Source organism: Chaetodon auriga, chromosome 9 (assembly GCF_051107435.1).
Source record: "Chaetodon auriga isolate fChaAug3 chromosome 9, fChaAug3.hap1, whole genome shotgun sequence".
In the NCBI taxonomy this organism is placed as follows: Eukaryota; Metazoa; Chordata; class Actinopteri; order Chaetodontiformes; family Chaetodontidae; genus Chaetodon; species Chaetodon auriga.
The window spans coordinates 4,157,249-4,181,676 of NC_135082.1; the positions used below are offsets into that span (position 1 = coordinate 4,157,249).

The window sequence follows — 24,428 nt, forward strand, 5'->3', positions numbered from 1 at the left end:
GAAAACAAGAGTGTAATCATAAGGAGAGTGAGCCAGGATGGAAACTTGATGACAAATGCAAAAAAGGAAAAGTTACTTATAGTCATCAGTTGTATGCAGGTGGCAAAGGCCAAATACAAATGCTTTCCAAATGTACAGAAGTAATTGTGAAAAAAACAAAACAAAAAAAACCCCTACTAAAAACGGGTTTCCTGTGTGTGTGACAGTGCATGAGGACAGAACAGAATAGATATAATACTGTGAAATAGAGAGGACATGGTGAGTTGCCACAGCCACATAGTGGCGACAGATTCAAGCTAAAACTTTTTAAGAGCTCCTCTCACAGTGTTGTTATCTGTGATGATTTGTTGTCTCGAATTACATTAGAGCACTCACTGTCTCCACCTCTGAAATAAATGGGTATTCAATCACTGATCCCATTATTTATATACTAATCATTATTGATATCAACACACAAACCTCAGGGTCATCAGGATAGTTTTGGAGGGAGGATATCATTCCCATAGATAGTTCAGTTTTTCTTAGTTTTTATCAGTTTATAAAGGGTTCAGTGAGACCTGGTTACTTTTTTCTGAAGCAATTAATCAGTTTAGCTGATGAACTGCAAATGTAATTATAATTAATTTTTATTTATTTAGTTATTTATTTACACTGTAGTAACCTCATGGATAATCATTTGCTTTAATAATACAGACATTGTAAAATAGGGTGTGTGCTGCATGGGTGGAGGGTGAAACCTATAAATAGAACAGATCAGCACAGCATATTTCACTTTCTCTGGATAAACAAAGGTTACATGCAAACTTGCATCAGGAGCAGCCCATGGTGCAGACAGACAGATGCCTCCCAGCTTCCTGTCATTCTGCCCTCCTCAGCAGACAGTCGCATCCTCCTGCTCCAGCCAGAGGACACGGAGGAGGCTGCAGCCATGGGACAGCAGTGCGCCAGCAGGAACACTGGAGCGGACCGCGTGTCCCTGCCTGATTGAAGGTGAATATCTCGGCTGCATGTCTCTGGTTTGTGATGCCTGAGGACCAGTGGTCTTAACATACTGACTCATTAGATGTTTAACCTTCAGGATGCAGATAAGGTCTCACCGTAGCTCCGTGCTGGCTCAGTGAAAGAGCCGCTTTGCTTTGGGTGATCGTGTCTACAGAGATGGTGATGGACGGTGTGGCTTGGGTGTTATTGACTGGGTGGGGAAGATGATGCAGTGAATAAGCGTGGTGGTGTAGTATGGACTCGATATACACCGTCTTGTACCCTGCATGGAAAATGACACACCAAACTCCATTGAATTTTCTCCCACTTGATGGTTTTCTGCTATTGGAATGTGCTTTCACAGAATAAACCACAACGAAAGGTACTTTGAAAAAATATATTGGGACGACTGCAAAATTCGGCATTTGATATCCAAAATCAACTAATGTCAGTGTCCTAAACTTTAGAAATGTTTCGCACGTTATGTGAAGTCTTCCAAAAAAAAAAAACGCGCCTCGCTCGGCCAGTTTCAACGTGTGAAAGGTGAGATAAAGTAAGAAAAGGTGATTAACGGATTTTGTGTGAGCCGAATTTTAAGAGCACCCCATGTGATTCAGGTGTTCAGATGTTTTTTTTTAAGAGCTCTGTCGCTGCCGACAAGTGCAACCGAGGAAGGTTGGAACATTTTCGAATGACGTCTGGTGTGAGTGATTCTACGGACTGTTCAACAGTACGACAGCCTGACCTGACGCACAACGGCGCTGTAAAGCTTCTTAAAGACCAGTAGCAGTTTAGAAAAGCTGTTGATGGCGAGGGTCGTCAAAGTGGGGTATAGTGGGCCCACAAAAGCGCTTTGGATAAGGTTGTGGTTTTTCGTTGGAAGTCTTCAGTGATTGGACCGCGGACGGTTGTGGACAGTTTGGATGAATTTCGCTTGTTCTGGAATGTAGCCGAGGGTCGAAACTACAAAGTTCCCAGTCTTCCCACAGGAAGTTAGTCAAATATTTATCAGAGCACTGGTGTTATTTCAGATGTAGTGCATGCTGGAAGGCAGAATTCATGCGCAGAAATGTTGCTGGAACAATTTCTGTCACCAGTTGTTTATTTGATGTGGGTGTTTGTGCGCTTCTCTGTGCCCCATAACGCAAATCTTTACATTTCAGGATGCAGATTTGAGTTAAGGTTAGGCTTAGATTTAGGTTCAGGTTAAGGTAAGGCAATTAGCGGTTATGGTTAGTGTAAGTATCCAGGGAATGAATGTAAGTCTATGTAATGTCCCCACAAGTGATGAAAACGTAGTGTGTGTGTGTGTGTGTGTATGTGTGTGTGTGTGTGTGTGTGTGTGTGTGTGTGTGTGTGGAAAAAGTGATCATCATTCTTTAATGTGTAGAAAAGTCCCCTCACATTTTACTCATGGAAGGAGCCCCTCCACAACAAGCTTCCCCTTTAAAATGAAAGGAATAACTCAAAAAATGAGCATGAACACATCAAGACATGAACACATAATATGGTCGAGCGTATACATCATTTAGGAGGAAGGAAAGAGCAAAGCCTGCATACAGCACATACTCTTGACATATAACTGACTTGTCATACGCAGTTAGGGCTTCCAACCCATCTGCACGTATTTAATAGAAAAATCTTCACGTTTGCACTGTGTGAGTCTGAGAAAGCCAATGCTCATAACCTCATTCAGAGAGGGATTGTGTACATTTTTCCTGTTATTGCTTGTGGATTTGTTTGACCAGTAAAACAAATACATATGAGAATAATTACTGTTTATTTCTGTTTATCCATCATTCCATCAAACCTGCTTACTCCTGTTTGAGTGTGGGTGGTCTGGAGGCTTGCTTGTGCTATGTCTAGAATACCCTAATCCTATGCATTGAGTAGGTGATTCACTCTTTTTAAGTGCAAAATATTCAGGTGAATATTTAAAGGGATAGTTGGGTTTGCTGGAACGGTTTCTCTTCTTCCTTTGAATCCAAGAGTTTTCTTTTTTATTTCGATCACAAGTGTTGTGTCACTGTAAATGAGAAATATGGTGAAATGGAATGAAAGTATGGCTGACGATGGTGATGGGTGATGTTCACGTAATAATAACAAAGTAGCGTTGTCATTTTTTGTGTGTTTTAAATGAACTATAAACTAGCATCAGTGCTTGCTCCAGAGTGACAAATATCGTTGGCATAAATTATCTATACATGTTGTATACGGTTGTGCATTGATTTCAGATATTTTTGAAAGTTGAAATTTGAATGACAAGCAGTAAATTAAACAGCTTATAGGCAAATAATGAACATCATAATGCCAGACGGATACTAGATTTTGAAGCCAGTGCTGACATCCATATTTACAAGTTTAAAAAAAAAAACAATCAGCCAATATAATTTTTCCATAAACACATAACATAAACAGCTCTTTTACAAAAGATACCCTAAATTTGATTATTAAACAAAAAGCATTTTTAGTGGCACAAATTACTGCCAGTGCTCTCTTGTGGACAAACAATGTACTGGAGGCACTAATGCATTAATGCAGAGGGGGATATGTCTATGATAAGATAATATCAGCTGTTATAGTGGCTTGGTGGCTTTATCAGTCTAAATCTAGATTATAAACAAATGCAAGGATTCACACATGTAGCACCTCCTGCATATTTAACCCCTTTATACAGCCTTGGCCAATTTAAAGACATGTCACACACACCAAATCCTGAAGTCAAAGCATTTATTAGAAATGACGTGTAATGTTACAGTGTTGATTGATATCCATAAAGACAAGCATCATAATTTCTCAAATAGTGACCAGGGCCTTTATTTGCAGCAGGCTTACATTAGAGTCAGGCCTTTATTTCTAATTCCCTCTGTTTGATAAGTTGAATTGATCATATTTTAGTACAAAGCCCGCTCCTGTTTGCCCTGTTAAAGTTACTGCTTTACATCAGTACAAACAACACCTGTATCTGTTTCAAATTAAAAGCCCTCTAACTTTTCAGAGACAGAAACCCTTCATTTGACCGTGCCACCGGGCATTATTTGACTACCATTTAGCATTGGAGGACATGCAGTAGTCACCTAAGTTGAGGGAACATAGAGCTAGTGTCCATCCATATGCACTATCCAGTTGTCTTACACAGTTGCTCTAACCTCATTTCAGCTGACAATGATGAAGCGTTAGCAAGTCTTTATCACTTTGTTCACTTAAGTTCAAAGATTCAAAGATTTAAAGATTTGTTAGTCACCGACTCTACGTTCACATTTCTTCCCAATCCAAGCAGTTGCATCCCTCGTTCATGGACCTGTGTAGGAATTAATGTGGTGAGTTTGCAGATTGCAACCAACTTACTCTTTAGAATCAGTGTTTGGTTTGTTTGTTCTGGGCTAATGTAGAAACATGGTGGTGCAACATCACTATACATTACAGCTATATTATGGTTTGTAATAATAATGCAATAGCTACTATAGCCAGCCTCAGCATAACCTGGTCCCTGTACAATTGGTTTTGACAGGAGTTTTGCTGACAGACTTTATCAGTTGCATTTTTGCCTTCTTGCACGTCAGGCAACAGATATGCTCTCATTTCAATCTGTGCAGCTGTCTGTACCAGCACCAGTCATGCTCACGTTTCAGCTGTGCCTCATAGGTGTTTCTGCAAGCTGAAGTGTTTACTTCACCTCAACTATATTTTTTCGCCAGTACGTGTGCAAAAGCGAGGTTGATGAGCAGTAAATTTCATTTGATTCTGATTATCTGTTGGGGTTGACTGGGCAGATATGTGAGCGTTTGGGACAAGAGTAGCAGCTCATGGTTTTATATGATTCAACGTTGCTTTGCTTCATCACACTAACCAAAAACAACTAAGAACACACATCCACAAACTATGACAGGTTGCAGATTGGGGTTTTCATGCATCCTTTCTTGTTAAAGAATTGTTGTAGTCTGTGTAATACATGTAGACTTTTGGACTGAAAGACAAAAAATGATTGATATGAGTTTTTTTTCTGTTTCCACAAAACAGAGAAAGAACACGATAGCAACTCACAATTCACCTGTGTGAAGCAATCAATACTACTGCTGAGTTGCACGACCAAACTATTAATAGCCATTGTACTATTCATAGTTTATGTGACCTTTTCTAGCACACAAAGGACACATTTAAAGAATAGAAAATAGTTTTTTTGTATAATGTTACACGTTCAACATTTTGAACTTAACACACAATGAAGGGAATGCCGTAATGAATCATAAACTCAAGTTTAATCAACTTGTCAGTCTGACCATACACATCCTGTCGGGTTTTACTGCATCGCTACAGTAAATGGCGTTCCGCCCCACCCTCTCTCCTCTCTGTCAACATGTACGTAAACTATTCTAAATCCCTGTGACGTCAGAGTTCTCTGACGTAATGACTGCAACCAAGCATACCCACCCCTTCACACGCACACCACACATCCCCATCCCTCCTTCGAACACTGCACACACACACGCGCGCGTCACTGGAGGTAATTCTTTCGAGGTCATGTTGATGCTGAGTCATCTCTCTGCTTTTTTCAGCTCTTTGCCTCTTAAAGCGGTGAGTGTGTGTAAGCGAGAGACTGTGTGAGTGGGCATACATCAGCTACCTCTCAGCATCAGACATATTCCATCAAGTGGGTATAACAGGAAGTGTTACTATCCACATATATAATAGTTGCTGTATAAGACCTTGGAAACATAGAATTAAAAAATGTCAGAGGTTTTATTGAGAATAAATGTCTCCTCCATGCTGGTTTGGACCTTTTTTACTGATTTAGTGTTTGCCCTGTTAACAAAGAGGTTGATACTACTCTTGTTTCTGGTGTGACAATGCTGTTTGACTGACAGAGCAAGAGGCTGTTAGATTCAGACAGAGGGCCAGAAGTGAGAACTGCAATGGATGAGATGAAGGAAAGTACTTACTGGGCTAATTTAGATGAAATTATAAGAGAAAGGTACACACGGAAAATCTGAACATTTGTTGGGTCACAAAATGATTTTTTAACTGAACTAGAATATTTGCCTGCTACTGAGCCAGTAGATATAACAAACTACGCTTCTTTCCTTCAGACGTCGTTCTACTTAAGAAAGCAAATGAAAGCAGACAAAAGTATGGAGACAAACAACTTTCTTGTTAGCGGGTGGGTCCACAACCTTGGTACCAAAGTGCTCCGGGATGACTGTCGTTTTTTTTTTTTTTTTTCTAGGGTGAGTAGCTTTTATTTTCCAGTGGATTAACCGAGCAGCAAACTTTCAGTGCCGCGGTGCTGAATGATGACGTTTACATTACGGTTGTTTGCTAGGTTAACCACTCTCAAAGGTCCAGTGAAACGTTCCTAAAGATGTGGATCATCTCGAAAGAGGACAGGGTACATTATCTCCATTCACCTGTCTTATGTGAAACTGTTAAGGCTGATTTAACAAGTGTTGTGTTGCTTGTAGCTATAACTTTATTCTATCACCATAGATTTAAAACAATAGCTAATGTTACACCATTTCCACCATTAGCCAGCTTGGCTCCTCCAGATCACAGACAGTAAACAAGACATTTATTTCCAGTGGTTTTTCGGTCCATTTCTTGCATTTTTCACCCTTATGAACAACAACTTTTGGTACTCAATAAAAGCTCCTGGTGGTTTCTTGATTTGATCAATCTGAGCAACTGTAAATGACACAAAACATCGGCTTTTTGAGTGCCTGTTATAGTGCTTTGTATGAAGAAAATCACTTCTGGCCCTCCATCTGCAGTTCGCGCCACAACGAAAGAGTTATGTGATGTCATCTGCAAACAACCTATGACATGCTCTCTTTTCAATGTTCAAATCAAATTCCTCCCAACATGAAGTCCCGCCTGCCTGCTTCACTCGAATATGGAAGCTAGATGCTCTCGAAATGCTTTTTCATCGGGACTTTTGGTACTTGACCAGGAATGTGTGCTTGCATTTGATTGGCCAAAGCAGTACCATGCCTGCATGGTGACGTTGCATTGTGTTACAGCAGAAGTTGTCCAACGGTATTGTAGAGTGTAGGGAAAAGTGCCCTCTCTAGTGGTTGCTATGGACCATCCTGTCTATGCAGATGTGCTTCAGAAGCAGACACAGATATGCTTCAGTCTTGATGAGTACAGCTGTCTACACAGACCTTTAACAACCTTAATGTATTTTTAAACTGAGCTGAACAGAGCCAGTGTGACACCGACAGGGGACTGCGGTTGCTTTTGTTCCTCTGACGTGTTGCTTTTGCTTCACGGATGGTTTAGGTTTAGTGTGGATCCTCCTTCAGTTACAGTATAGATGAAAACAGTGCTTGCCATGACTCACTCAACTGTTGGAAATGCTGCTGGCTAATGTACATTTACATTACCCAGTAGTTTTTAAGCATTATCTTTGAAAGTAAATGTACTCAATGCTTAAAGGAAAACTCAATACTAGTAGTCCAAAATCTCTGGTGTTCTGCACTCTTGCTATCAGTAAATAGGAGGTCGAAGAAGTCAGGAATCTTTACAGTCTTAAAGGAGACTATGCAGTGTATGCATGTGTGAGCTGCTGTTAAACTGAGAGCAGCTCATTCATATGGCTGTTTGTGTGTGTGTGTGTGTGTGTGTGTGTGTGTGTGCGTGCGTGCGTGCGTGTGTGTGTGTGTGTGAGTGTGTGTGTGTGTGTGTGTGAGTGAGTGACCCCTTACTCTCATAAAGAAAACAGGAAATTGTGGTTGACCATGGCAGCTCATGCATAACATATCTGTACTGAATATTTAGTGCAGTCTTAAAAAACATGGCCATACATTTGAAATGTTGTGGATAATGTGTACGTTAGATTCCTCTGAGACGAAAACCACGTGACAATGGCAACCCGAGGCATGTCTGCATGTACGTCATGTGATCAAGAAGGTGGCAGTGAAGCTTGACTAGCGAGGTTAGAACAATATTGTTAAGATCAGGTGAAGGTTTTGGTCATGGTTAGATAAGAAGATGCAAACTGTCTGTGGAAAACTTGTGAGCTGGGACTTGGATTAGACTAGAGGGTAATTTATCTCCAAGCTTGAGAACTTTCCACTGTACTAATTAATTATTGTCAAACTACCAGAATTATCTTACATCTATATCAAAAAAATAAGAAAATATTTTCCCATAAAAGAGAAAAAAAAACAACTCAGCGATATGATGAATGAGACAAATAAAAGAGATAAAATGTTTTGCGTCACTCTCATTCATCCTCTCACGACTCCCAGGGGTGCTCAGTCTGAAAAACAAAGCTTACATGAGAAGGGGAGTAAGAGGGGCGGGACAGAGATGGAATTGATAATAAAAATGAGGTTTGGGAGAGAATAAAGGATTTTCCAACAACAGATTGTGTGTCCTTTCGCTACCACACTGACTCTGTATAAGAAAGCCTGGCAGCACCTCCATCTGCTGAGGAAGCTCAGGACCTTTAATGTCAGTGAGGACATTTTAACTCTCATACATTTAGGAAATCAACTGACTCTATGCTCACCTTCATCCAGGTACACTCTCACCACTGAACACAAAACAAAACTCTCCTGCATAACTAATCAGGCCAGTTACTGTAATCAGGTCACCTCTACACTGGCCCGGGAAAACATCGACAAAATATCTTTTATTCCGTCTGCAACCACCGGCCTGAACAGCAGCGTCTGTGTTCTTGAATGTGTTGTTTTCATTTATTTTTGACCAATACTATTTTTGATGGCCGAATAAAAACTGTAAGCATTTACATATGGCATGTTAGTAAAAAACAGAAGCTCAGTCAGCAGACACACAGCAGCGTTTTCATTGATGTGGTGTCGTGTTTGTGTCTACATGTTGAATTTAAGTCCAATATTCGCTCTGCTTTTAGCTCAGCTTTTGGTTTCCACCAACCTCTGAGAAAATATCTGTCTCTTTAACAACTAAATGTTCCTCTGTGTTTACCAGTGAGTCTCTCTGCCTGTTTGCTGAGCAGGAAGTGCACAGTGGATTTATTAGAGCTTTTTCACTGCAAACAGCTGCCTGCTGCTGCTGGAAACGAGCTTGGTGAGAGTCATACGAGTGAAACAAAGACCAAAAGACACTAAACGGCTCAGTGGAGCTGAGAAGAAATGCACAGTCAGATGATGATGCTCTGCTGGGTCGTCATTGCATGCAACATCTTTCACATTACACGTAGTCATCTGATCCGTTGTTTATATATTAAATTGTTGAGTGTAGCAGCTTTAAGAAAGCAATTTGTTGTGTTCATTGTCATGGGATTACTTTATAGCTCTGTGAATTTCATAGCACCTGAGCAATCACAGACATTAGATTATCTGGCCATGTACACTGCAGGTAATGGTGATCTTATGTCAGATATATATCATTGTTTATGGTTATGGCCTTAATGGTCCCCTATGGATTCATGGAAAAAAAAAAAAAAAAAAACTGCTGCAGAAATGCTGATCCCTCTGTGTCTCATAAGAGCCAATCACTTTGCAGTGTCTGGGGACCAATTCCTGCTCTAAGCTTAGTGCCTTGGTTAAGACCATTAACATAAGAGTTAATCAAAGATACATGTTTTGATTAATTGATTAATAATAATGCATTTTAACTGGAGCAGATGACGTTGTTGTTCAAGGGTGTATTTTCTACAGTGGATCCTTCATTTGTTCCTGCCAGCATTTACAGTTTCAGTTTACTAAAATGTTTTTAGATAGTGTTTTCATACTCCAGATGTGAGGAGCTCCGAGTTGATAACGAGATTAAGAGTCTATAGCCATGCGAGTGGATTCGACTCAGCACTTTGAGCTAAATGCTTAACAGGGCAGGCTGCTCACACTGAGAATGTCAGTAACCTGATGTTTAGCAGGTTCGGTTAGCATGCTTACAGCTAAGGCTGGTGGGAATGTCATTACTTTTGCAGGTAATGTATACCGAAGAGGCCATGATAACGTGGACCAAATTTCATGTCAACCAATCCAATAATGACTGAGACATTTCACTTAAAACCACGTCAACCTCATGGTGGCACTAAACAAACGGGATGAGCAGAGTCAGGATGGTTCATCCTCTTGGGACCATGGATGTCTGCATTAGATTTCATGTCAATCCATCTGACTGTTTGTGAGGATCTTTCACAACAGGCCAAAAATGGCAAAACTGCTGGTAGTGCTAGATGAAAAGTCAGGAGATCACCTCTGTCTTTAGGATTCATCCCTGGGGAGCCATGAATGTGTGTATGAAATTTTAGAGAAATCCATCAAATATTTGTTGAGACATTTCAGTCACTCACCTCTGTTGCCTTTACTGTGACTCACAGCATAAACTCCACCAGCAGTCACTGCTCTTTTTTTGTCTTGGGTTGTGCCTCTGGGGACACATGGACACTAACCCTCTGATTGGTGGGAGTTGTTGGCGCCGAAAGCAGCCTGAGAGGACAAACTGCAGACACTGCACAGGGCTGACAAAATTAGATTCGCTGAATGATTTTGGTGGGAATTTTTTCTCCCCCTCTTCTAAACATTTCCATGACTTTTTTGAAATTTTGATACTAAAGACATACTGAAGAGTTAAGAATTGAACATCAGACAAAGACAGACAGCATGAGATGGAGTTCATTTTAGTGATAATGCAAATACAACATTATCTTTTTTGGCTTATGCCCCCCACAAAAATAAATCTGCACCCTTGGTGTTGCAAGTTGGAAGAATAATTTTCCTGAAAAATTATGCTTTTGTACTAAGTTTTGTATAAATAGGTGGGAAACTGAAAAAGTCCCTCCCTCCTTGACAATTATATAACTGTACTGTACAGCTGTGTGTATCAGCTCAAGTTGTGTACCATGTTACATGACCTATGCATACTACGGACATTCTGTACATTCAGTGCATGGATGGAGCTGACCATTCAGTTAGTCATTTTACTTATTATGAAATATCATCAAAAAATATTTGAATGCAGAAAGATAATGAAATAAAAATGAGATGTTTTTAAAATTTTCAGTGGTGAGTGGTGATGATATGTACTATCAATGCTTAACCACCCTAAAAACGTTTCAGAGGGAACAAGTGCTGATAAGTGTGTGTGTGTGTGTGTGTGTGTGTGTACGTGTGCGTGTGTGTGTGTGTGTGTGTGTGAGGGTGTCGCTAATGGACGCTGATAAGCCAGCGGGAGGCCAACACTGATAAGTGATGTATGTGAACTAGTGAACTTAGTCTACACTGCGTGTGTGCATACATGTGTATATTTACATATTTATGCACATTCAGGACATGTTATGTCACATATACACATAATTATGTACATATAAACATCTGTATCATCTAGTATGTACAGTACCTTCAAGTAATGGAGAAAATGTATTACAGCAGTAAGCCAGTGTCGTGTTTTTAGGCATGTTAATGTGTGTTTTTTCATTGTTAAACCAGTGAAGATGAGTGTCCTCGTTTTGTCTTGTTGTCTTTTCCTGCTCACACTCTGAGCCTCCATCCTCTGTAGATAGACAGAAAGGTGGGGCTAAGGGGGACCCATAGTGTTTAGGAGGGGCACACACTCGCTTTAGCGTCTTATCCTACGCACATATTTTTCGATGGTTTATCAACCAAATGTCAACAGCTGTTTTTCGTGTTCTTGCTGGCACACTTAAAATTGACCATGCTGACATGTTTGGATGTGTCCACTGTTGACATGCAGGAAAATGGTAAGAATGATCTATTTGTCAGTTATCAGGCATAAAGAAAGATGTTACAAGGATACTGTATTTCGCAATGCTTGTGCATTTTTTTTTTTGGAAAGATTATAGCTTCGGCAAGGTTAAAACCAGTTTCTAAAGTCAGTACAGGCCAGTATGATTATGGCTAAATGGGCTACACAGGTGTATCCATACTTGCAGTGGCATGAAAAACTTTGAGCACCCCTGGTCAAAACTTCTGTCAGTAACTATGTGAGTAAACACATATATTATTTTCAGAAAGATTAATTTTTCTCCCCAGTGTTTCAAAATAACAAAACAGGAACACAGAAAGCAGGAGTCTTTCTATTCTTGTTTGGGAGATTTTCATGCTTCCTTCCTTTCAAAAGGCTTCTCAGTCTTGAGCTATCTTGAGTGCTCTTTTGAGCTCTATCCACAGATCATTATCCTGTTCTAGAATCCATCCTCTTTTCGCACAGACAGTGTGGTGTTTGCTTCCAGGTATTAAATTGAATCATGCTGTCCCTCCACCAGTGAAAGTTTCCTGTGCTACTGGCTGCAACACAAGCCCAAAGCATGATCGATGCATGGCCATGCTTTCCCTGCTGGTGAAAGCCGTGGCTGTGGCATACCAGTTGTATAAATAAAGGTCAAATTAAAATGAATGAGTGAGTCTAGAAATAGCAATCCATTGATTATGTTCAACAGTAAGGTGAAGTAACATTACCATCAGTAACATGTCTTAGCTCCTGAGAAGTTATTACCTCTGTATACTGTAAATAAGTAGCTAGCTGCATACTTTTACAAATCCTTAACTTTACCTTCTTCACAGAAACATCCTTTCACCAGAATATGGTGGACCATCTATTATGTACGGTATGGTTGAATGAACGCCTACAGCTCTGTGTGACAACAATTACAATGAAGTTTTGCAGTTGCACACCCTGTCACCTGCAAGTGCCCATAATGGCTACAACAGACTATATAAGCCAGCTTTGTTGTACAGTATATTGCTGAGCCAGTAGTCGTACTGGAGCAATACCTGTACATGGATTTACTGTGTGTCAAATCAGTTTGTTGTAATATAATGCAGCATGTTTATTTAGGAATATGCACCACAAGGAAGGTCTTAAAATGACATTTTGACACAGATCCATGATGTTAGGTAATAAACAAGGCTCTGTCCTAAGCCCCTTATCATTTCAGTGGATAATGTCCCTGAGCGGTGTATATTCCAAAACAAACTTAAGGTTAATCAGACTCCCACAAAGCACTGACACACAGTGAATCTTGGGTTTCAGGGATTCTGTTGGTCTGGAGTCAGGAATCTGGTCTTGACCACACTGTGTTTCTAACATTGCTGTGAGCATGTGTTTGAGAGTCAGTCAGACATAGAATTCGATGTGCAGTTTTGTTTCTGTCCTTGTCTGCCGCTCAGCTACAGACCCTGAAACTGTTTAACTCATACAGGATGATCCATGACGTGCAGCACTGGTTCAGCAGGATCTGACTGCAGCCACAGAGGAACCTGGGGAGGCTTTTCCATCTTTTGAACACAGACAGCTAGTTAGCAGAGCTTTGGGATGATCGATGTCCCAACTAACCTTTTGCATTTAAAGCAGTCTAGCCTATTTTACCTTACTAAGTTATGGTGGCTTGTTATGTACAAAACTGTTAATTCATAAAAATTAGATTTATTTCCATAGTAAAAATATGTTATTCCAAGTGCAGAAGGGGTAGAAGTACATCAGAATATTAAAAAAAAAAAAAAAAAGGAAAAAAAAAACCCAATGAAAAAAGAAAAGAAAAATAAATAGGCATGGCTGAATTCTGAAACATTAACTTGAGGTACCAAATATTACCATGTGAAGTTTCTACATTAACACCCTTGAGAGTCATTCAGTATTACGCTAATGTAGCTCACTGGGTAATTTAGCTTATTGGATCAAGTCTCCAAAACTGTATTTTAGAGATATGTTACTGTTGTGTATCGGGGGTGGCGATGGGGGTGTGGTGGTATTACAGGTATTGCAGCAAATAGAACACTAAAAATGTATTCGTCTATTGGCATTTATGACAGATAATATTCAATCAGTAAATTTAAATCTACGTAATAAGCTACAATAGTTTCCTCCACTTTGGACTTCTCAGCTGTCCATTCCCTCACAGGTCAGCACTGTCAAGACAACTTTCTTTTGTCAACCGAGCAAATTTGCAGGTCAAAGTTCACCAAAAGCTGAACTTGATTTTAAAAATTTGCATGGATTTATTGAACCCCTGCAAGTGACGTCACTAATCCGCAATTCTGTTGTAATCAATTGAGACTGTGAAACAGTGGGACAATTAAATGGTCTTCATTAATGGTAGGCCTATCAGGTCTGTGCTTCTCTTACGATGACAGCTCCAAAATGCTGCCTTGACAAAAACACAAAAGGAATGTTGCATATTACATATCCGTGTTACATAATCTGATTGGGATCTCTTCCTCCCTCTCTCTGTTTCCCACAGACTGACCGCTGACCACTTGGCATCAGAAGGCTTGAAGATGATTTGAACCAACCAGAAAGCCTGTATGTCTAACTTGTATTTCTTCCTCTTGATTGAGGTTTAGGATGGGAGATGTTACAGTATATTTAAGCAACTACAAGTAAGATGGCTGTAATCCTTCCTTCTCATTCTTGCAAAACTCTTCATCATAGTCTGTTTCTTTTGTCCTCACAGTTACTGAAACCCTCACAGCTTTATTTCCCATAAAGACAACATTGTCATTAATTATTACTCACATCAGTGCAGCTTTAATTGGTTTAGAAATCCATTTTCTGTATCTCAGTAATTAGAACGTGTCTGTAATATGTGGTGCTGTATAACATTCTCACATTTTTTTGGATTTGAGCCAAAACAACAACAAACAAAACAGCATAAACAGAAATGGATGATACAGTTACAAAACAGTTGTACAAATCCTTTTTTTAACAATCTAATGTCACAGTTTATATATCTGTTAAAAAGACTCAATGTTTTATTCACCTAAACTGAATTCTAACATTGTGTCTATACCCAAGTAGCCTTTAAAGGAGTGAGGACCAAACAGTAATTCAACAATAGTGTCAATATAGTGTCATCAGCAGAGTGTTTGCAGTGAAGGAGTTGTAACTCAAAATGCTAAATTATTCAAACTAACCTCTCTCTTTAGGACTCAGCTTGAATCTGCGTTATGACTGAACTAGAAGCCTCAGGGTTGGGGGAACATCCCCCGCCCTACATGATCTTTGTGGTGGTCTTCCTCTTCTTCCTCACCGGACTCCTTGGCTTCCTCATCTGCCACCTGCTGAAGAAGAAGGGCTACCGCTGCCGCACCGGAGACATGGACGATGAGGAGGAGGAGGAGGAAGAAAAGCTTCAAGGAAATGCAGATGGTGAGTTGAGAAAAGACCGGTTTACTTGTCTTGGGCAGTGTTGTTCAGCTTGTGAAAACAATTGCATTCTTCGGGGGTCTGGAGGAGCTTTATAATGTCAAATATAACCCGGGTGATGTCATCAGGCTTATCTTGTGCTTGAAGATAGATTACAAATTCATAGCAGAAAGCCTGCATGTCAAATAGAGGTGGGCCATATGGCCAAAATTTGATTTTTATTTGCATGTAATATCAATGAAGAGGTGGAGAACAATATACAGGCAAACAGAACAGAGTAAGAAGCAGCTACACTCTGTGCATTGTCATCAACAGGCCTGTTCACTGGCTGTGCAGCAGAGCAGTGGTGCAGACGCTGTGAATAACTGTGTGGAGATAAAAAATAAAGTCCCCATTTCAATTTAAAATGTCCACATTCGCTGTATCTGTAGAGAGACATTTTCTTTTCTGTATTTTCCTTCAACATGAGAGAAAATACTACAAACTAGTGTATTGTGTAGCTAAACATCTTTTTCATAATATTACTGTAAAATGACTGACCATTAACTTTATTTATAATGTTATTACCAGGGATCCACAAAACATTGAGGTATATGCTTCTCATTCGGAATATTAACCAACCTGTAGTTAAAAACAGAGGCAGAAAACGTAGGCTTTCGTTCTGCTGGCAGCACTTGCTCCGGAGGGGTTTTTGGTTCCTTTCAACTGTATGCGCCATCTAGTGACCTGTTTGAGTATCGTAATGATGCAGCAACAAGTGGAGCATAGAGCACAGTGAAATTGACATTGACTAAATATTTAAAGACAAAATATTTTAAGACAAATAATGAACTATATTATGACTTTGCAATAATCTGAAATGGCCAATAAAGAAAGAAATTAAAGCTGTGTTGGTTTCTGGCCACTTGTGGTCAGTGGCTCAAACTGTAAACACAATATTGACATGTTATCATATTTTACCTTGATATGGAGAACATGTTAGCAAACTGCTGCCAATTTACACATCAAGCAGACACACAGCAGCATTAGCATACATTTGTAGTCATGTTTCTGTCCACCAGGTGAAGTCCAGTATTCCCTCAGCTACACTGTGATCTCCATCAGAAAAACATCTAGTTCAGCATCCTGCTGGGCAGGAAGTGCACAGTGGGTTTTAAGAGGTTTTACATCAGAAACAGCTGGCTGCTGTGGACATGAGAATCATAGGAGCTGAATTTATGACCAAAAAAACCAAAACAATGAGCTAAAAGAGGCTAAAAAAACTCCCTAGATGTGAGAGGAAGTGCAGAGTTGGTGATAATAAAGCAGCTTTGAAATAAAAGACATAATGGATAGCGTGACATTGTCTAATGTTGTGTATGGAAGCTGTCTTATTTGTGTGTTAGTTGAATGTTTATTCAATTTTAAAAGTCATATCACATCCAAGAACAGTGGATTGAAATGATCGTGGTAATAATGCTGGTGAGCAGGAGCAGAAAGAAGATGACTTGGATGTAAGTTAAAAGAAAAAAATGCGTATTTCTTTCCATCTCTGTCTCTCTCCCTGCTGAACTTGTCTCACCACAACACTCGGAGAGAAATACACAAACACTCACAAACCTATGTGATCTTCTTTAAAGTTGGTGTCACAAGTGCTCTCACACACAGCCTTATTCAAACATACACTCACTTTGATCCAGAAAACTTTCTGTGCACACATATAGGCATTCACACACTTGTAAACACAGACAGACTCATGCTTAGACGACTAAAGACAACACGAGATGGACTTCAGGATGTGCATCATGAGCGAGTTCTCGCTTCTCATTCTCTGTTTTAGTATCTCCAAACCTCTCTTTTTCTCTTTTTAAATTCTGTGAACTCTGGTAACCCTTTATTCTGTATTGGTTGGCAGACAGTTTGGGTTTGGTGTTTGAATAGAAAGACAACAACATTAAAATTGGGTGGATTTGATCTGTTTGTTGTTCTGCTTTGTTTCAGATGAAGATGAGGGGAATCAGGATACAGTGGAGCAGATCCTCAAATGCATTATTGAAAATGAAGGTGAAACTTTTAAGAATTACTGAACAGTATTTTGAATTGAATTCTGTTTCATTTTATTCAAGTTAAAGTTTATCATTTATCTTTTGGTTTATTTTCCTCCGTCACTGTGTTCTATTGTGCTGTTCTCTGCTATACTGTCAGGATACATGACATGAATGAGAGCTGCTGATGTGATTTCTAGACCATTGACCATTTTCATACCAGAAAATACAAAAATGACACACATATCCAGGGCTCTGCAATTCAATTCTTATTAGATTAGATCAGTATGGATCAGCAAATTGATCTGACAGTACTTGGTTAGTTATACTCTGAAACATGTGTTTGTTGCTGTCACCTTTAGCTAACATGGAAGCCTTCAATGAGATGTTCGGAAACCAAAATGTCTGTGTGCGCCATGACCCCAGGTAAGCTCATCCAACACAGTCTGTATTAATGTAGACTTTTACTGTCTATTCACTGCATGTTAATGTCACAAGAAAACAGCATATTCATTTTAATCATGACATCCACAAATAGTGGAATCCATTAAAATGAATGTTGGATTTTTACCTCTCTTGTAGCTTGAATGACACAGAGCAGTCATATTACATAACCAAACTATTTCCTGAATCTGACTACTGTATGCAATATAATCAGCTATTTTAAAACCAGCATTCACTTTTACATGACTTTACATGTTCATGGCTTCAATGTCAAGAGTGAACAATTTGAATTTTTAACACTGATTATGTGATTTTTCCTCTCCATTGCCACTTTAAATAGTCTGACCAACTAAACCCAGTGATTTAAATCATTTAACATAAGCAAAATTCCCAATGTGTCAATTTGACAAGTTCTTTATGACACATTCAGGGTTAGACTCTTAACCTGGAGTTATGCTTCTGCAGAGATACATGTTAAAGCTTTTGCGAACTCTCAACTGCCACACACACCACCCAATTTCAACAATATGTCAAGCAAGCAAACATCCTCTTGGGAAGTTTTTTTCAGAGTCGGGGGTACCTTTCAGCGTAGCACTGCCACAGATGATCTGCTAGCCCAGAGGTGGAAAAAGAAATTCCTGTTCACAGCACTTGCTGATTGTTGCCTGTGTTGTCATTTATGGTGATTCATCCAAATGCATTCAGAGTTGTTCACAGATGCAATGGCTGTTGTTTACTCTGTTGTTTACTCTCTCTGACTGTCACAGGGATGAAACACAGGGATTTCTGTTTCCTTATTACATTTTTATGTTGCAGTATGGTAAACTTGATACTGTTTCCCAGTGGACATGTATGTTATCTGTACATGTAGAAAAGAGTCACATGCAAACATGTCACACATGTGACATCTGAGCATCTGCTTGCATGTAGCCTGAAGAAGCATGATTCCATCGTTAGACTGTACACATTCCATATTATTACAAATACTAATATAAGAATAATTCAATTCAATTCAATTCAATATTGCTTTATTAGTCCCACGAGGGGAAATTCCAAATTACAGCAGCATCAATAAAGCAGATAGAATAATATGACAAGTGCATGCAAATTAAAAACAACAAGTATATACAAAAGAGTGGGAATTTTAAATAAAAAATAAAAAGAAACGTCATCCTAAAAAGTTGTAAAAAATTGTAAATAGTATTTACAGACTGTTATGTACATGTTTTATTGCACAGCAGTGTTCATAATAATAATGCTAATACTGATATCCAGGTTGCGTAAGGAGTCCATTGGTGGTGTTCCTCCTCATCACCACACAGTCCACTCAGGCACCGACCACAACTCCTGCCACCTCTGTGCGCAGGTACGATCTAAAAAGGGCCGACGACAAAGCCGAACCCCCCGCTCCAAACAACGACCTGGAGAACAGACTGTCTTCTCTGTTGGCCGGTAACAAGACACACAATTAAACCACTAGTACAGAGTGCATGCTTGGATCTAGGGGAAGAAATGATTCATCCTAAATGTATCATTATCTATTCAGGTTCCGGGTGACGCATCATGATAAGAAGGTCCATGGAGGTCCTAATCCATTGGTCAGTTCAGGGGACCGCCTGGACCTATCGCAGGACAGTGAGGACCGGAAGGAGGGCGGGTACAATCTGAGAAGCATGTTCAAGGATGTCCGACCACCGTCAGAGAACTCCAATGGGATTGCTACAAATGTGGGGAAACGCAGGAAGAGTGTAACCATATTTGGGCTGAGGCGGGGCAGTGACCCTGTTGGCATTAAAGGAGGGGAGGGGACAGGTAGGGAGACTGGAGGTGTTAGATTCGCTATTCAGCAGCAACCTGTAGTGTTGGAGGAACTGTCTCAGACAGAGAACGTCCCTGGACGTGGTACTAAACCTGCTATCATACCCGAAACTGAGCCAACAAAGAATCAAACACCTACTTCACCTCAGCGTGAGGCTAAAGGTTCTGTTAATTCTCTCTCTTCCCAAAGTAAGATTCAGGCTCATGACTCAAGCTCTGCACCCGAAGATGGCTCTAAACATGGGCTCAGTCCTGAACCTTGTGTGAACCCTTTGATTAAACCTTCCACTGGGAGTACAGCAGCTTCTGCCCCCACCTCTCTTCCCATTCCATCTCAGACTTTTAAGACAACGGAGAAAGGAGGAGATGTTGAGGATATAATGTTAAAAAATAAAGAGGCACACGATCCTGGGCCGCTACAGACCTCTACACCCATTTCCCCCATTCGTGGATCCAGTCCAGGATTTACTTCTGTCATTCCTACTGATCAACCTGAACTCCATTCTAGCACAGGTTTTCCAGTTACCCAAACACCCCCTGACCACAGATCCAGCCCAGATCTGGAACCAGGTTTTGGTGCTAGCCGAGCTTTAATAAGCTTAGGTTCATCTCCGCCATCTTCAGTCTCTTCCTTAAAAACTCCTACCTCACCCCTGGTGGTCAGACCAAGCCCCAAACTAAGTTCTAGAAATAAACCATCAGAGGCTACAAAAACCAGTCCAATCCCCCAAATCCCATCAGGCAGTGTGATGTCTAGCCAATCCCCTATTTCATCTTCATCATTTGAAGGAAGTGCCACTCCATTACAAGCCCGAACTCCCTCACCTGCTCTTACTGCTACTCCCAAACTTGACACCATGCCAGTATCACCACAAACCCCCTCTTTTTCTCCAGCTGGCCAACACTCGTCCTTTGGAAGTTCACCTCGTCTGACTTTGAAGTCAGAAAGTGTGACGTCTGTAACATCTATAACCAAAGGGGATTTGGTTTCAAGCCCATTATCTCTAAAGGAAGAACAGCTAGAGGGAGCCGGAATCCCAAAGACAGAAGGGACGACAGAAATAAAGAGGGCTGGGATCCTCAAAACAACTAAACTCTCACCAATTGAGGCAGATTCTAAAGGTGCTGCCCTTCTGCCCACTGATCAGTTTTCTAAAGATAGACTGAGCAATTTGTCTCTGTCTGCTTCTAGTCCACTGTCCCCCTCCTCACCTATAGGAAGCAGAGTAAGTCATGTGACCATCATTAAAGCCAGCCCTGACAGCAAGCGAGAGTTTTCTGTTGTCACTATGATGGAAGATGAAGAGTCCTCTACCTCAATAAAAGATCAGAAAGGAGAGACTTCTGAACTTCAGGTGGAACAAGAAAAAGCAGGAATTAGTCCAGCGGTTGGTCAAGGAGGAAGGATTTCTGTTTCAGGTGTTGGACAAGCTGAAAATCAACGTGGTGAGACTTCTGGAACAGAACATAGGCCAACGGCAAGCCAAGAGAAGGATGATATGGTTGAGATGGAAGATATTAGAGACTGCAAAGTGACGCAGGTGGAAGAAACAGAGAGAGTGGATGAGGAGTTGGAGAAAATGGTGAACATTTAGTCGAAACATGACTGACAGGTCAAGTCTCATATCGAGATGGTCGAGAGTTCAAATTCTCCTCTGATAATCCAAAGAAAGAAGTGAAGAGCAAAAGAACTGTAGTCATAATAGAATTAAGCAATTATGAACATGCCTTTAATCATTTAACCACAGCAGTGGATATGTTGCAGCAGGACTGGACTGGCTGGTTACCTGACAAGCTGGTTGACAAATGGAGAATCAAATCAGATACTAGATTTAAAGGATCATGCAATGGCTGTTGCATGTTCTAGCCCTTTCACCACAAGTCACATATACTTTACATAATGGATAACCAGTTTGCATACCTTGCTTTTGTGTTCCTAGGCTTTTCTTTCCTACTTTGCAGGCAGGTTTCCATTTATTTCCAGGGAGTAGAATAAAAGTGTAAGCCTGATATGTTGGAATCTAGAAATACTGTGAGATTCCATGATCATGATACAATAATACAAAATCTAACGAGGAGTCTACAGCCATGGTAGAGGCACTGTGGGTTTGTACTGAGGAATAGCAGTGGTTAGACTTAAATAAGATCCACCTTTCAATGATTAATAATCCTAATAAATGATTTCAGTATGGTAACATGACAATGAAATCCACGTTCACCATAGTTTACAATGTTAGGATGCTAACATTTACTAATTAGCAGTAACTCTAAAGTACAGCTGAGGCTGATGGGAATATCATTTGTCAGAATTAAGTTGGAAGAAGTTAGTAAAATGAATCATGTCTGTCTGTACCAAATTTCATGTCAGTCTATTAAATAGTTGTATATATGTCACTCAAAACCACAAATGTCAACCCAATGGTGGCGTCACAGGAAAATTAGGGGGCTTACCAAAATCAGTGGCATACACTGTATTCGAACCGTAACCACTTTTGTCAATCCATTCAACAGTTTTAAGATTTTTCAGTCCAGACCAAAGTGGTGGGCCCACCCACCGACTGAACACAGACTGGCATTGCCATTAATATAGCACAGCTATGGCTAAAAATCAATTACAGAACTTGATGTTGTCATGAATTACACAGCTCAAAAAAGTTTTAATATTTTCATACCATATGGAAATGAATGGAAACAAATGGTTGCCTATAAAAACACAAATTTAAAACTATACAGAATGCATTGTGCAAATGGCAAAACTGTGAAGTATTCATGATTTGTAGTTAAGAGGGTAAAACTTGTTATTCACTGGAATAGTCGTTAACCCAGCCTTTTTTCTGTTTATGGACCATAAAATGAGTAATGCAGGGTGGAGTTTTCCTTTAGATAATTGTTTCATATGTGACCACTTGTCTGGCTGATTGAATAGTTAACGTCAAAGTGATGACATGCTAACAGACTGATTACATTCAATTCTTTAACCTGAGGTGTGTGATTCATTTATTGTCATGATGCTTTATTAATGTATAAAGGTGCTAAGGGCTGGCAACCTCTAATCTCATCTATTGATCCTCCTGATTGTGAATCAAGATTAACAGCACAAACACAGAGGAGCAACAGTCGCTCTATGAGCAGCTTGGCCAATGACGATGTATCAAAGTAGTGCATTTGCAACAAGTTCTTGCAATTATGTTTAACCCCATCCAACAATGTAGTTGATTTGGCAAGTACAGTATATTGCCAGATAGATAAAACAGCCTTTTCATTCCAAATTCCCCCTTCTTTCTCCACATTTGGTAGGGCCATTTCTCTCATGTGCTTTGTTTTATAGCAGAGTGAAGAGCTTCATCATGAGAGTGTAACCCTTGTGGATGGTCCCTCAACAGATCCACCCTGTCCTGCACAGGCTCCCTGTTAGTGAAGCACTGGCTTTCCACCATACCAACACTAACACTTGTAGTGAACATTGGTCTGGTGGAGGGCACCACCGAACACAGTGCCAGCAGTCCATGTAGAGTAGTCACAACATATTGTTGTTATATGAATGTAATCATGTAGTTCCACTGGTAAATATACTACACTATCTGTATATCAGTCACTCCAGTCCCAGACTAGGTCATTTTGCGATATTAATATATATCTCGTAAAACAATGGCTTTTTTTTTTACAAGTCTTATTATTCACAATACTTCTTTCTGCTCATGCCATTCCATTATGTGTTTCACATAAATTGAATGCTTATGAGGAGGGTGCAAAACCACTAAAGATAGTGTGGGAGTCTCATATGTGAAATAAGCTCTCGGACATCAGAGGCATGAAACTTCCACAGAATAAACTCTCCAGTCCTTAAAGCTGTGAAACTTCGAAAATAATGTATTTTAAAATATGATGTGTATTTTGAAGTATAATGGAATATTTTAAAGTCTAACTTGGAGAGCTTCCACATTGGATAAAAGACTGATTGTACAGTCGTGACAACAGTGGAACTCTCCATTCATATATGTATTTTCTTCCCGCTCTGTTGATTATACAGTAGAACTCACTAGGTTGTAACATGTTACGACACAACATTTGTGTCTGTCATACCTGTGAAACTATTCACTCTGAAGGATTAAAAAAAAAAAAAAAAAAAAAATCAACTTATTCCACCATGGTTTTAGGCAGTAAGAGGTGTGGATCTGTCACAGTTACAGGTCTATAACATTATACATTAATTAAATATGAATACACAACTTCACATTTCACCTTCACTGTACAGTCTCTCTATACTCTATGACAATAACATTGTATACCTTGCAGCAACAATTGAAAGGTGTGATCCAGAGTGCATGTGGTGTGAAATTCTGTCAATTTTGACAAAATTTGAAGGAAAATTTAATTTACAATTTACAACATCAATTTCATGTTTGTAGTTTGGGTAGAATCTTATTCACTGAAGTAATGATGAAAATCTGAAGACAGAGAAACAGTAATTGCACAAAATTTGGTTTCACAAGGTTTTGTCTAAAGTCTGTATGAATGTCTGACTGCTTGTGTAGATGATAGAAGAGGGATCATAGGAATGGTGGCTAAAATTACATAGACAAGATGATTTAGGTTGTAAAAACAATGGAACAAAACAAATAGGCTGCAAAAGCACCCTTGATAGATAAAGGGGGGAAAACTGACTTTCCAATACCTTTTTCAATATAATTGTAACTAAAAACAACATAAGTAATAATCTGAAGCATTTCCATGTCAGCCCCCATTCAGTTCACAAAGTTTGTACATTATCTGTTTGTTTGGATGACATAGTTACTAATCAACAAAAAGTTCAACATAAGACGACATCACAGCTCTGACCACACTTTGCACTGAGTAACGTCACAAAAACCAGCACCAAGAAATAAAGGAAGCAAAGTTAACCAGACTGTACATTTGCTAAAGAAAAGGTAGTGGGACTGCTGAAAGCTCTTGCAGCTTGTTTGAAGCTGTGGAGCATTTATTTCACCATGTTCCAGCTGTTTGCCAAGGTTCATTTCTGTGTTTTTTTCTACAGTTTGTGAAATATTGGTGTTTTTCTGCTGCCCTCAT

General features: G+C 39.8%; 1 protein-coding gene across 3 annotated transcripts; it reads left to right on the plus strand.

Annotated features, from left to right (window-relative positions):
• The first annotated feature begins 880 nt into the window (after nucleotides 1-880).
• rell2 (RELT like 2) lies at nucleotides 881-23,468 on the plus strand. Of its 3 annotated transcripts, none has more exons than XM_076739429.1 (7): nucleotides 881-990; nucleotides 14,168-14,229; nucleotides 14,853-15,075; nucleotides 17,053-17,115; nucleotides 17,459-17,522; nucleotides 18,816-18,992; nucleotides 19,087-23,468. In XM_076739429.1, exons 3-7 carry the CDS (start codon nucleotides 14,874-14,876, stop codon nucleotides 20,951-20,953), a joined length of 2,373 nt encoding a protein of 790 aa, XP_076595544.1. In that variant the 5' UTR covers nucleotides 881-990; nucleotides 14,168-14,229; nucleotides 14,853-14,873; the 3' UTR covers nucleotides 20,954-23,468. The 3 variants fall into 3 exon arrangements, with proteins under 3 accessions (XP_076595544.1, XP_076595543.1, XP_076595545.1); XM_076739428.1 differs by lacking the exon at nucleotides 881-990 and adding an exon at nucleotides 11,532-11,668; XM_076739430.1 differs by lacking the exon at nucleotides 881-990 and having other exon boundaries at nucleotides 14,186-14,306.
• Nucleotides 23,469-24,428: the final 960 nt, after the last annotated feature.

What these genes read in the sequence shown, in the direction of transcription:
- rell2 (XM_076739429.1), top strand. Translation starts at nt 14,874, where the DNA reads ATGACTGAACTAGAAGCCTCAGGGTTGGGGGAACATCCCCCGCCCTAC. An exon ending in ATGCATTATTGAAAATGAAG is followed by an intron (nt 17,116 to 17,458) that starts GTGAAACTTTTA and finishes TGTCACCTTTAG; the next exon opens with CTAACATGGAAGCCTTCAAT. An exon ending in TGTGTGCGCCATGACCCCAG is followed by an intron (nt 17,523 to 18,815) that starts GTAAGCTCATCC and finishes ACTGATATCCAG; the next exon opens with GTTGCGTAAGGAGTCCATTG.